Source organism: Rattus rattus, chromosome 18, assembly GCF_011064425.1.
Source record: "Rattus rattus isolate New Zealand chromosome 18, Rrattus_CSIRO_v1, whole genome shotgun sequence".
NCBI lineage: Eukaryota > Metazoa > Chordata > Mammalia > Rodentia > Muridae > Rattus > Rattus rattus.
The window spans coordinates 30,698,801-30,713,498 of NC_046171.1; the positions used below are offsets into that span (position 1 = coordinate 30,698,801).

A 14,698-nucleotide genomic window follows, 5' to 3' on the forward strand; every position below is an offset into this window, starting at 1 on the left:
AATCATGATAATAGGAGGGCGTTCAGAATGGTAAGAAGAAAGCAGTACAGTTACACGAACCCACAACAGCTGAAAGCCAGAGCTAGGGCTAAGGAGATGCATACGCCTGCCTGTTTTAGATACAGCCTGTCTTTCACACCTATTTATGAAGTTTACCCAACTGTTAAAATGTGTACCCAACTCTAAACCTAAAACTCATAGTGTGTTAGATAAGCCCCACTTGGACATGGATTACACAGCAAACTCAGGGTTAATGAAGCAACGACGCGCAACGTGTTTCAGGCAAACGTGCTTAAAGGGTCTATGTGCGGACCTGCGGAGATGAGAGACCAGGGGTTGTCACCAACCGAGTTCTAGTTTGCCCGAGAACTCTGAGCAGGGAATGTGACCTGCTTTGAATAATGAGAGCTGACTGGATTTTCATTATTCCTCAGTCTTTCCTTCTAGCTGTGGTTTCCGACGATGGGAGGCATCCTCCATCCAAGAGACCACGGGCAAAATAAAAAACACTTTGAGTTAGAGACAGTGTTGGCAGAGGCTAAGCCAGGGGGTGGGGTAGGGCACTGAAGCACAGAGGCTTTGACATTTATTGACCACCTCGTGCCTACATAAATGATCTCATCTGACCTTTGCAATAACTTCACGCAGTAGGCTCTGTTAATGTCAATTTACCATGAGCTCCAGAGAGGTGAAAACATTTACTGAAAGGTAGCACATGAGGAAGCTGTACGTCATTTTCATGTGGAGCTAAGGGAGCCATGGCTCTGATTGGCTGGAGCTGTATTGCTATAGCTCCCGGGGGCCTCTGATTGGTTGGTGAACACTGCTGCCGCTCTCCTGGGGAGCCTCTCTGGCCCCCACACAGATACTCTAACTCCCAGGTTTCCTGAACTCTCCTCCATTCCTTCTTTCTACTTCCTGTCTAAATACACCAAGGAGATTTGTAACCACCGAATGGTATGTACAAGTCAGGGCACCAAAACCTTATTAAGGAAGTATTTAAGAAACTGAATTTCTTTGCCTGACCAGAGCATTTATGTAACTTTTTACCTCAAATAGAGAAAGTTGTCTATAGTACCATGGTAGAATATGTAGGATTCTCATAATTTATTCATAAATATTATGATATATGTTATTAGTATTTCATTTTCCCTATCAAATAAAAAATTATATATATATATATATCCTAAATATGGTAGTAAATTAACAGAAATAAGCAATTAAAAGTGCTTAGCTTGGTGTTTATGGAGACATTAAATTTTCCAAAAACATCTAAATCTGAAGTCCCCACCTTACATGCCATGGTTGGCCACTGGCCTTTGCTTCTCCATCTTCCCGGGGCACTACAGAGCTTTGAGACTCCGTGTATCCATCACAGTGTGAGAAGCAGGAGGAGCAGGACACACGTGTACGCATCTAACTTGGCTTCTCATTTGTTTTTGTTCCAGTTTTGGTGGGAAGCATGAAAACCTTAGTGGCATCAGCTCAAGGTCGACGGATGACAGCTGTCTGTTGATGCCATTTCGCAATAGCCGAGAAAATATTTTTACAATACTGGCTTTGATCTCAGATGTTTTAATTATACCAAAACGCTGATTGCAGCTGGCAATCTCCCACGGGCAAAGGTTGGCAATTCCAAAATTCACTGTCAGACAAGAAGTGATTGGCTGTGGATTTTCCAGGACAAGATGAAAATCTTTATCTTCTGAACAGTGAATTCTGAAATATTCCCAGATCTCAGCAGTTTTTTCTTCGTTTTTTATTCTTCCCCATACAGAGGTCTCAATCTTATCCAAGCTGTTCCTGAACTCATAAGCTCAAGCACTCCTCTAGCTAAGCCTTCTCTCATAGTTTAGCAGACAGGCAAATGCTGTGCCCAACTCTTTTTTTTTTTTTTTTTTTTTTTTGAGCTGAGGACCCAACCCAGGGCCTCGATGAGCTAAATCCGCAACCCCTTATGCCCAACTCTTAATGCAGCTCAAACATTTTGAATTTTGGAGCACCCTACATTTCCTAAGGTAGGAATGTTCAGCCAGTAAAACATACACAAACACGTAAAACCTTGATGTGTAATATTTCAAAGAACCACTTGGTTACCAGGTAATCTAAGAGTCACTGTGGCTCAAACAGGCTTAAAACAGAGAATAAACCAAGTGGTAGCATACTCCACCTCTACCAAGCTATTGTTTATAACATTGTTTCCCATTTTTTAATGCTAAATTCAGTTAGCAAATGTTCCCTGCAGGTGTCTAGCTCCAAAAAGGCCTAATGTGCACCAACTGTGACAGTTACTTAATGTCCTTCATGGTCACAAAGGATCTGTAGACTAGGAATTTTCTATGGTGAAAATCCAGTGGTGCGGGTAAATTCTTGAAATTTGCATCAGTCTCAGCATCAAACTGACACCATCTGGATACTCGTTAGAAGAGGGCTTCCTGTTTTGTTGTTGAAATCTCACAAGATCAGCTGGCAGAAGAAAGGGACAGCGTCTCACCAGTAGGTCGTCCCCTTCGCCACCCAGCATCTAACTAGGGATCGGAGACCTAGGTTCTTCTTTATGCCCATGTCACAGGGAAGAGATTCACGCTTTCTAGAGACGCTCATCATCTTAGAATTTAGGGTCCAGTAGCTGACATTATTCAATTCAACTGATTACCACAATGCATGAAACATATGCACACACATGTGATTACATACATGCTATTATTATAATGCAGGAAACATATGCACACACATGTGATTACATATATGTGATTACTATAATGCAGGAAACATGCACATACATGTGATTACATAAATGTGATTATTATAATGCAGGGAACATGCACATACATGTGATTACATACATGTGATTACTATACTGCAGGAAACATATGCACATACATGTGATTATGATAATGCAGGAACCATACACATACATGTGATTACATACATGTGATTACTATAATGCAGGAAACATATGCACATACATGTACATGAAACAACTGAATCTTGATCTTCACCCCATTTCTCAAGGTGTTGGTAGGAAGAGGCGGATGCAAGGTTTTGTAAGCAAACAGAACAAAGGAATAACACATTAAAAACAAGAAGTTTTCTGGTGCATAGCCTTCAAGGAATTGTGTCTAAGTAACGACACAGTCAAGCGAGCATCCAAAAACCAGACAAAAAACCCCAAAACATTCAAATGACTACAGTAGTGATATCCACACAGAGCGAGATAATCTCTCAGCCAATTTAATTAATGTTATACGTCTGCAATCTAGTCGTTGTCAATAAAAACACAAAACTAATATGGCATTTACCTAACATAGAGGCAGGGAGGGAAGGAGGGCTTTCAGGTTGTTCCTCGGGCATCAGGCCTTTCTCTTTTCTTTTTATCTTTTTGTTTGTTTCTTTCTTTCTTTGTTTTCTGAGATAGGGTCTCTCTTTGGCCTAGCACCCACCAGGTAGGCTGGTCTGGCCGGCCAGTGAGCCGCTGGGATCCACCTATCCACCTCTCTCTGCCTCACTGGTTCTGGGACTACAAGCATATAATACCACGCCTGGCTTTTTTTAAACATGGGTTCTAGGCGTGACGCTTGCATAGCAACTATCTCCACCTCCTTAAATCTAGAAAACTACTCCTGGGTGGTGAGAGCAGGACTGGTTTCAATAGCATCAAATACCTGTTGATTTGGATGGTGTGCAAAATATTGCTCCAATAACAGACATGAGAACTGTGATCTCCCAGATGGGAATGAATGGGATTCTGCTGATGGGCAGCTAGAGGTGGGGCTGGGGGGCATCTCCAGGACATGTCAGAGATCTGGGATAAGGAAGGCACCCAAGAATCGGTGGCGGGCGAGCTTAGCTATGGCTCATAGCACTGGGGATATGGAACTTGAAGAGGCCGCCTCCTGTAGCCAGGCAGGGACCCCAGTGGAGCAATAGGAAAACCAACCCACCCACAAAACTTTCAACCCAAAATTTATCCCGCCTACAAGAAATGCAGGCAGGGGACATGGAGCAGAGACTGAGGGAATGGCCAACCAATAAGCAGCCCAGCTTGAGACCCATCCCATGGGCAAGCACCAATCCCTGACACTGTTAATGATACTCTGCTATGCTTGCAGACAGGAGTGTAGCATTGCTGTCCTCTGAGAGGCTCTATGCAGCAGCTGACTTAGGGGATGCAGAGACCCACAGCCAAACAATGGATGGAGCTTGGGGACTCTTATGGAAGAGCTGGAGGAAGGATTGTGGGCCAGGAAGGAGATAGGAACTCCACAGGAAGACCAACAGTCAACTAACCTGGAATCTTGGGGCTCTCAGAGACAGAACCACTAACACACACACACACACACACACACACACACACACACACACACACACACACACGCATGTAGCAGATGCCCAGCTTGGTCTTCATGTATGTCCCAAACGCCCAGAGTGGAGCTATTCAAAAGCAAGGGTTATCCCAAAAAGTATTGCCTGTAAGCAAGGCAGTTCTTCTAACTGGGCTGCCTTGTCTTTACCTCAGAGGGAGAGGATTTGCCTAACCCCACAGAGACTTGATATGCCAGGATGGGGGATGGCGGGGGTTGGGGGGAGGCTTCCACCCTCTCAGAGAAGGGAGGGTAGGAGGAAGGATTGTTGGGGGGAGTAACTGGGAGGATGGGCAATGAGCGGGATGTAAAGTGAATAAATAAAAATTTTAAAACACACACAAAAAATGTGACTTCTTAACTAAAACTGGAAAGAGGGAAAACTCTGGGAAAAAAAGACTTGTAAATTCAGCTGCCCACCCAGAACCATCTAGAGATATAAGTCCTGACAGTCACTTATATAAAGTGTCCCATAATTTTGGATCCTCAGTCTCTGTGTCTGTACATGAGTGGTTTAAGCTAGCTAGAGTCTAAAATTTTGTCCAGTTTACTTAACTACAAAGGCAGCTCCATCCTTCCTATGCTCCTCTTTAAAAAGGGGACAAGGGTTGGACAATTTATAGAATATTGCGGTTTTTTCATTTGTTTTGATTTTTTGAAACGAGGACTTGGTATAGAGCCCAGACTAGCCTGGAACTCACTATGTAACTAAAGATGGCCTCAAACTCATCACCATCCTCCTGCCTTGGCTAGGGTTACAGGGCTCCAGTCTACACCTATCTGGATGTCATGCTTTTGTGTATATTAGTAAAATCACAGAAACTAACCCACTCAGCTATGACTAGACCATTATGGCCGCTGTTGCACAAGACAATGGCAGAGCTGTGCTGTATCATGGGAGAGAGAAGGGGGCTGTGTTTGGCCCGTGCTAAACTTAAAACAGCCAGAGGTTTATGCCATGAGGCTACTTACGGCGGGAGCTTGGAAACCCAACCAGACTTTATCATGCAGCAGCATCTAATTCTTAAAAACAGAGAGAGTAAGATCATAACCAGAGGAACTGCAAAGTACAGGAGAATAAAGGCGGCCATTGTGCAGGCGAGGGGCAGCAGAAAGAGGAAAAGCAAGTACAAGTGATCTGATGGGGGGGGAGATTGGAAAATGGTGGGGCTTTAATTAGGGAGGGAGATAAATACAGAAGGAGCAGAGGATAACATAATAGAAGGGATGTCTGAAAAAGTCATAAGGAATCATATTACCTAAAAATATCTATAATGCATATAAGTCTGTACATACATATGTATACATACATGCATATGTATGTATGTATGTATGTATGTATGTATATGTACATATATAGTTTAAATGAAATCTCCCTATCTAGGCTGACAATGCTTCCCCGCAAGAGCCAGAGACAATCTAACAATCTAACAAAAGCCCCAACATCGGGCATGAGGAGCCTTCTTTAGCAGGGTTGCATATGAGATTCCCCAAACATTTCAGGCTACTGCAGTTACCCTCAGTTACCTCCCAAAGGTGGAAGGTACATCCCGACTGCTGAAGACACCATGTACTTTGGACACAGCACCGGGAGGACCTGAGCTGGGTTTGACTTGAAAGCTTTCCCTGAGGATTATCTTTCATGGTACCAGAATATTCCACGCAACCTTCCCGAAGAGGGAAATTATCAATAGTCTCGCCCAGCTATGGTGCCTTTGAGCCACAACAATGAGCAGAATGGCACAATAACCCTTAAGGTACTGTAATGGCACACTTACCTCGATGGGGACCAACACCTCTCTAATTGGACTTTAGACTAACTCAACACGAGGGAAATCATGCCTAACCCTGAAAACTCAGACAACGACTCAGTGCGAGTGCAGTCCCAGATCTTAGAGGAGAACTACTTTATTTAACCAGCACAATCCTAGCTGCAGTCTAAATATGTGTCCTTATGCCCACGGATAAGTGAAGTCTCCGTCCTTCATTAAGGAAACTTTACTTTGCGACAGAGAGCTCGACTGGAAGCCACAACCAATCAAAATGCAGAAGCCACAACCAATCAAAATGCAGAAGCCACAACCAATCAAAATGCAGAGTTGCGGGTCCCAGGTTTACCTGATAGGTCTATAAAACCATTCCTGTACCTACAGCCCGAAGGCGGAAACATTGTAAGCCGCAGAGGATTAGGAAGTTTGTGGTGGGAAGATCGTGTTTGCTACAAACGTCAGAGGAGCTACAGCCATGAAGTCTCACCAACAATGACTGCCTAAGTATGACTTAAACAAGGGTGACTCCAATGACACACAACAGAGAAGCTCAGGAGGCCTGGGCCCTCGACAAAGAACTGCATGCAGTTAAGGGATGAGGAGAGTGAGAGGGAAACTGCTCAAGGAAAGAGGGCCCGAACCGGTCGAACCACAGAAAAGAGAGGGCCATGGGAGGGGCTGGAGAGAGGAAAGTGAAATGACGTAATTACGCTATAATCTGAAAAATAAATACTAAAATCAGCTTACCTATGAAGAGAAGATGGGATTGTTTGAAATGTTTACTAGTTTTCATATTGCATAAATAAATTTTTGTTTGGAATGTAGTGATCCTGAGACTTTTAAAAAGAAGGCTTGCTATGAAACCAGAACATCGATTGCGTTCTGAAATGACAATGTTATATTTTAGACAAAGAGCTTACATTTATTTCTTATATGAAAATTAAGTTCGGATAGCTCTTATCAATACTTTAATAAATGGTCAGTGCTCATCTAAACAATTGAGAATATTTGAACTCGATTAACCCAGGAAATCAGCAGATATAATTCTCAAAAATAATGACGGTTTCTACTTCACGATAAAATTCCTTTCACATTACCACCTCCCAACCAATATTCAGTAACTTTTATAGTATATATATTATATATATATATTATTATACATATTATATTTCACATATTTTATATGTGAAAAGTTTTCATATTAAAGCTACAGGAAATAAAGGATATGGCTCCTAAAGCTGAACAGCTGACAATCAAAATAGGGGAAGGGGTATCGTCCTAAACATAGTGGCCACTAGTGACAAATCTGCACCACTAAGTATCAAATAAAAAATAAATGTAACAAATCCTATAAACGTTCAGAGTAAAGAAATCCAGAAAGGACCAGACCGGTCAGGGCAGCTCCAGGCGCAAAAGCCAAGCTGGGTACTGAGAGGAACAGGCAGGATGCTAAGACCAGACAAAAAGAAAGCTTTTTCTCAAGCTCCTACTCTACCAAGTTAGAACCACAAGTGATGCGTGGAATGAGGTGTACGAGAGCTCAGTTGCCTAAAGAGGCATGAGCTAAAATAGCAAGGCAGTAAAGCAGAGGTTTCCACTCAGAGCCAACCACAATAAAGCAACATTCCAAAGCAGGTGACCAAAGGAAAGAGAGCAAAAGTTAAATGGGGCTGAGGCAGATAGCCCTATACCAGCTGCTGTAACAAGCAGCATTGCGGAGATCCCAGAATGGTTCTGGTATCCCTTAGGGAAGATACAGACAAGGGTCTCCAGAAAGATGGCCTGTCCCACACTGAGGCTGAGAAGACAGCGTTGAGGGGAACGCTTGGTGAGCTTGACGCTTCACCTCATGCACTGTGAAGAACACCGGACCTGGCACCGGATCCATCCCGTTCGGCAGGAGGAGAAGAAACTGGGCGGAGAAACATGGGACCGAGAGAGATGACTGACCTGGACCTATTACCAGACTCTGTGAAGAGAATAAACGTAGACACACACACGCACACGCACACGCACACGCACACGCACACACACACACACACGCACACACACACACACACACACTCCCCTCCTAGATGTGAGTCCTACAGGCAAGAGACACAGCAAGCTGGGACAGAGTCCCATGGGTCCAGCCAAGGGTGGTTATCTGAACCTTGAACAGACCATAACAAAACGAAGATAAACGTACCACCAGCCCCAGGAGCAGGGAATCAGCAACTAGTCTGAACTTAGATGCCTTTTTAATTGCCAGGGATGGTGAAGGGCTAATCTCAGGCAACTGAGGCCGGAGATGGGGACCCACGGGTGAAGTCTGAGCTGGAATCGCCAGCCAAGCCTAGGAAAGCACTGGAGTTAAGACTCCATGGAACTTCTTAGCTGCACCCCCTCCCTTCGTGTCCTTCCTCATAGCACTTCACAGGGGTCCGAAAGCAGGGCTGCTGAGACAGAGGAAGGGGAGGAGAAATCAGGCCAGAAGCAACAGAGCCCAGGAAATCCTTCCCCAGTGGCCTACCTTCCCCCGCTTGGCAGAGGCAGGGCTGAGGGTCCGCTGAGGGCAGAAAGCTTCACCTGCATATCTGCCCTGGAGACGGCATGGTTTGCACCGGGCGTATTGACAAATTTGAGACGTCCGTTACCTAGTAACTTGAGAATAATCTATATTGTCGAAGGATAGCTAGAAAAAAAAATCAAGTCTGTTCCTAGCAGAAAACGATCCAGCCCTCAGATGTAAATTTACAGGAACAAAAGGTTGGAGGGGGTGGGCAAAGGAAAAGTTGTTTAACAAGGCTGCTTCATGGTTGCATCTCCAAAGCTCTGCTTTTTACTGGAAGACTCTAAGCAGACACACAGGGGCGCGTACAGAATTGCGGTCTTACAAATCAAAACAGAATCCATTCGGTCTCTCCCTTGCTTTGAACTCAGCCATTAACAATTTCAGGAACGTGACACAACCTGGGAGTCAACAACCAATTTTCAGCAGTCATTTGCAACACTTGACAGAGACGACCTAAATGCTCCTGACTTGCAGGCAGAGACGCTCTGCCCCTCTATCTAGCTCTCTTTCTCTGCCTCGCTAAAGACCCTATGTATATTTAAAAGGGGGCTGAGAACTGCTATTCTCACCACAAAACAGTCTGCTCTCCTGGGTTCTTAGGAAACAGAATCTGAGCAAATACCACTCACTGAGTATTTTCATTAGTTAAAGATACGCTGAAGGGCTGGGGTGATGACTCAGGGGCAGAGCGCTCCCTTGGCATTCACAAGGCTCTGGATGTGATCCCAGGCACTAAAGGGAAGAAGTGTCACAAAAGTACATTATAATGTAGTGACCGTCCCTCTTCACCCTAGTCAAGTCTCTAGAACGCGCCTCGCAAAACCACCCGACAAATGGGGATGTGAAACCGTGAAACTGTCATTCAGTAGGCGGTCTGCTGTACAAATTTTAATAGAGCTGGGTAGGAAACTCTCAAAATAAATACAGTATCAGTGAGGTTATCAAATGTAGAAGAATGGAGTCTGGAACTCAGGAGTCCCTGTTACTCTGAGGCTAATCTGAGTTACAAAGTGAGATTCTGCCTTAAAAAAAAAATAAGTTAAAAAAATACTCCTTTAAAATATTTAAGAGTATCTGACCATTTTTTCTTAATACTTTGTTGGTATATAATAAGTATTTTCAGTGACACTATAAGAAATGCCAGGTGCCATTACAACTGTCTATGTATCCTATTGTTATCCCTATTGTCACATCTGGGAGAGTAAGGCTCAAGGTTAATGACTTGATCCAGGTCAACAACTTTCTAACTCAAGACAGTATGTGAGATCAACAATGCAAGCTCCTAATCGTGCTGCTTCGTTAATGCTGGTGAGAGTCCATTTGACTCTTTGGTTGTTGTTGTTGTTGTGGTGGTGGTGGTGGTGGTGGTGGTGGTGGTGGTGGTGGTGGTGGTGTGTGTGTGTGTATGTGTGTGTGTGTTTGGTGTGTGCACACTCACACCTGTGTATATGCACAGAGGCCGGAGATGATACCGGGTGTCTTCCTCGACCACCCTGCATCTTCCTCTTTGAGCTCCGGTTCTCTCACTCTACCTTGAGTTTGCCGTGTTAGCGAGACGACGAGCTGTTTAGCAAACACAGGGGTCTTCCCGTTTCCTGCTGCCCAAGCTCTGGGATTTGAAATGTATGCTGCAGCACCCAGATTTTTTTTTTAAAGTGGGTTCTGGGGATCGAACACAGGTCCCCAGGTTTTCACGGGCAAGCACTTTATCGACGGAGCTCTTCTTTTAGTCCCAAGTTCCTAGTCCAGTGGTTATCTCTGCAATGTTATTTTGAAACAGAAACTAAAATCAGGTTCCAGCCATACTTCTATTTAATTTGCCTCCTACTGATAGGGACTCATTAGTAAACTCCTTATGACAATCTCAGGCAGCAGATACGATGGGATGTCTAACTTCTAACAACCCTTTTGTACGCTCACTCATGATGTAAGGTTTAGGACAAACTATTTACAATAAGTATACATGATTACAAGCTTATTAATAATTAATTAATAATTAATAAATTTAATATAATCATAAATTTCAAAGGTGATAAATAAGGGAGCAGACTAATAAACTTGTTATTAGACTGCTTCATTGCCAGGCTTTATCTTAAGAAATGGAAAGGCCCGTGGTAGGGCTGGAGAAGCCTTAGGTATTTCAACACAACACATGGCACCATTCCTCAACAACATGACTCCTACACTCTCCTGCCCAGGGAGGAACCCTTGGTGATTTCTGTAGAGTTGTCTAGTGTCACTTCTAAGTGCAGGGCAGAGGCATGGGCACCTTGTACCCACAGTTTATAAGGCATCTCTGTACCACACAGGGCAGCCTGCTAATAGGAAACTACCCAATCTAAAATGTCAACTGTGTTACACTGAGAAAGCCTAACAGAGGACTAATCAAAGGTCTGCAGCTCTTCCGAGCTGTGCAGGGGGTTAGATACGGTAACCACAAACAGGAAATCAAAGTGTGGGCAACCCTGGGCAGTAACAAAAGCCCTGGGCCAGCAGCACCTGACTCACTACATTTGAGAGAGAGATACCATCATCCCCTTAATATCCCACCTAAGCCGGTGGGGCTGGATTGCTTTTACTGGAAAAAAAATGGACAGGAAATTAAAAGTGTGGATAGAAAGGGGGAAGTTTCCTGAAGAAAAGCAGCTTTTATTAACTACTCCAGAGTCCTACTTCTAACCTCTGGAGTGTTTGTTAGTCAGGGGAGTCTCCGAGAGTTACGATCTAAAATGCGAACACAGATGTGGTGGACACAGTGCAAGAAAAACCCAGAAGAAATAAAATTCCATGAGCCTCGCTGTGGCTACCAGCATTGTGAAGATGAAATACTATCCTGGAGTCTGGGCTTTTAGCCTCAACCATGTGAATGCTCTGATAACATGTGGCCACACCATTATATCCTGCACCTTTTATTCTGAGTTTGGGGACCCTTCACAAAAGCAAACAGTCTGCATGTACAGCATCTTTTAGGGTGGTGCTTAGAACAAAGACAGACAATCCAAAGAAGGGAACTCCACGAATGGTGGTGTCTCTTAGCGTGGGTTGAGTCATGATCACGTGGTTTTTGTTGTTGTCGTCTTGTGTTTCTATACATCCCTTCATTCATTCGGGTTATCTTTGGATTCCCAATCATATCTCTTTACTGAAACCGTCCCCCCCCTCCCCTATCTCTTCCCTTTTCACCAGTGCGCCCCTTCCTCTCTTTAAACTCGGGTGAAATTGTATGGTGGGGTTGAGTCAGATCTCAAGAGATTATTAATCAGGGACCCTCAAGCCCACATTCCTCTCTTCAACACTGCAACAGTCCGAGGGAACCTGGTCACCATGAGTGACTTCCAGAAACCCCAAATCAGCTCCACACAGCGTTAGACTGCTGGTTAAGAGCTCCACGGAAGCAACCCTTCTGATCAGTCTGTACTAAATTCGAAAAAGGACTCAGTAACGGACTTACCACCCTGAACTATGCTTGGAAAACTGTGCAGGTGATCTATCTGCGGACTCCTTGAGAACGGTCTTCTGGTAAGATTTTACTAAATGCAACACTGTGATTCATCTAATAAACCTTACTTGACATCCTGGGAGGGTAAGTAAGGAATGACTCATTAAATCCCTAAAATGGCACGCAAGGTATGCTTTACCCTCCTACAGTCCTCGGAATAACCTCGGGAAGTTTATTCTCTCCTTAACTGTGTAACCAGGAGCAGACACCGATTAACTCCGAGGATTCCGGGTCATACTAGGTAAACCAGTACAGTACTTCACCAGGTACTGTAGCGCTGTGCTGCGTGCAGCCCTTAGCAGAGACACTTGAGCAACAGGAAAAGTCCATTACTGCGGTGGAACCCAGAAAGTAAGCCCTCGTGTGCTCTGTGCAGGTTTACCCCTAGTCGGTAACGGGGTGCAAGCCCTGTAAATCCCGCGGTGCGGTGTGCGGTCTAGCTCAAGTTAGGTGGCCAGTGCTCCACTCAAGTTTGGCGGGGCCGGGAGGCAACTCTGGCTGTTGCTTCTCTTCGGAGCCACCCCCTCCTGAACCCCGAGCCCCAGCACCCCATACCTTGGTGAGCTGGGCGATCTTCTTGCTCATTTTCAGGTGCATGTCCTGGCTGTAGTCCATGTTGTGCCCGGCCAGCTGCGCGGCAGCCGGGGAGGTCGTGAATTTGGCTGGCCCGGACGAGGAGCCACCGTAATAGTGATGCTGCCAGCTCATGCCCGGGGTCGCCATCTTCCCGGCAGACCCCGGCCGGGACACCTGTCCCCGTGCGCCGGGCGAGGCCGGCGCAGCGACGACACGGGACAGGCGACAGCCCGGGCGACCGCTTGCCGACCCTCTGGCCCGTGCCCTCCAGTCCCGGCAGCCAGCTCCCCCCTGCCCGCCCGCGACGGCCGCGTCCCCCTGCCTCGGCTTGGCGACGTCGCGGCTGGCGTCCCGCAAGCGGCGGCCACCGGGCCCCGAGACTCCCGCCGCCGCCAGGGGCTGCGGAGGGGAGGCGGAGACAGGGCAGGCTGCTGCGGCGGGAGGCGGGGCCGGGGACGCGGGGGCCGCCGAGCGCCGTTACCAGGACGCGCGGCTCGGGGCTCGGCGAGCGCGCGAGGGTGGCCACGTCATTTCCCCGCAGCCAAGCTCCGCCCCGCAGCTCCCCGCCCCGCAGCCCTCTGGTCTGCAGCCTCGCAGCCCGCAGCCAAACTCCGCCCCGCTGCCTTCCACCCCGCAACCCTCCAACCTGCAGCTCTCCAGCCTGCAGCCAAACTCTGACCCTCAACCCTTCAGCTCATAGCAACGCGTCCCTGCAACCCGCAAATCTGCGACCCTGCGACCTACAGCCCCGCACCCTTCGGCCCTGCAGCCGCCAGCACTTGTCCTCCGCACTCTCATAGCATCACAGCTCTGCAGCCCCGCAATAAACCTTCCTGCCTCACCGAAGCCTCCAGATCACAGTCGCACAGGGCCTTACAACCCTGCACCCTAGGGGTTCCCACAGCATTGTACCCCCCTTCATCACGCAGACTCACAGCTGCCAGCTCCTTAACCCACAACCCACCCATTCCCGGCAGTCTGCACCCCTTGACTGACCCCTGTGTCTCAGTGTGCAATCTAGTTTTTTAAAAATTCATCCAGAGGGGATAAAAATTTGATGGTGACCTTCGCTTAAGCAACAAGCAGAAAGCGTGACAGAGACTCTCTGCGTGTGCATTTTGTGTGCAGGCCCAGCAACAGTGTACCCAGGACAGAGGTGAAGTAGAGGGAGATCCTTAATCCTACACTTGATTGGTCTTCTCAAACTCACCCAGGCTCAAGCATTTCGGGGTCACACTGACCTAGTGTGTGCTAGGCTAGAGTGAAGTAATGCCAAGTGACCTCTACAGTCAGCTGCACCACACTTCTCGGTGGGATGAAGCCTGGAACAATTAAATATGAAATATAATTGGCTAGAAATTAGACTAGGACTGGGATATAGAGGGGAGAACTGAACAGGGGAATGAGATTCCCTTAAGGAAACACCCCTTAAAGATTGGGGGTGTGGTATCAAGAGTTGACATTACACGCACCTTTTCACCTTGCTAAATATATTACTTTATGCTTATCTTTTTTTTTAGCATCTCTGCCCTTCTAAAACACTTAAAAGTGACAAACAAAACTGTGTATCCTGTGTTAAAGTGGGGTCCTGTTAGGTTAATGTGAATACAAACTTTATAGGATTGTACCTGTTTTTGGAAAAAATACATTCTCCATAGTTTTTTTTTTCAGAACCGAGCCCCTTCGCTTCATATGATTTCTCTTTAATATGCAAGTAGCTGTCACATGTAATTGAATGTGCTAGCAAATTGAATCGGAGGCAGAACTAGCAAAATCTGAATGTGACGAAAACTAAACAAAATGCAGGTTGACTGGGATCCTAAAAACATTTCCAGATCTGTTAGAATTCCAGAAAGAAAATCAAAACCAGTAAATATATATATATATGCAAATAAATATATATATATAGATGCAAGGTACTCAGTAGTTCAGTGGT

General features: G+C 45.9%; 1 protein-coding gene across 1 annotated transcript in view; it reads right to left on the reverse strand.

The window, feature by feature from the left end:
- Window positions 1-13,125, reverse strand: part of Fam184a (family with sequence similarity 184 member A) — a 113,116-nt gene extending 99,991 nt beyond the window's left edge. The window contains exon 1 of the mRNA XM_032888489.1: window positions 12,742-13,125. Within this exon, the coding sequence (XP_032744380.1) occupies window positions 12,742-12,909 (168 nt within the window). The 5' untranslated portion in view covers window positions 12,910-13,125. The remainder of the gene's footprint in view (window positions 1-12,741) is intronic.
- Window positions 13,126-14,698: the final 1,573 nt, after the last annotated feature.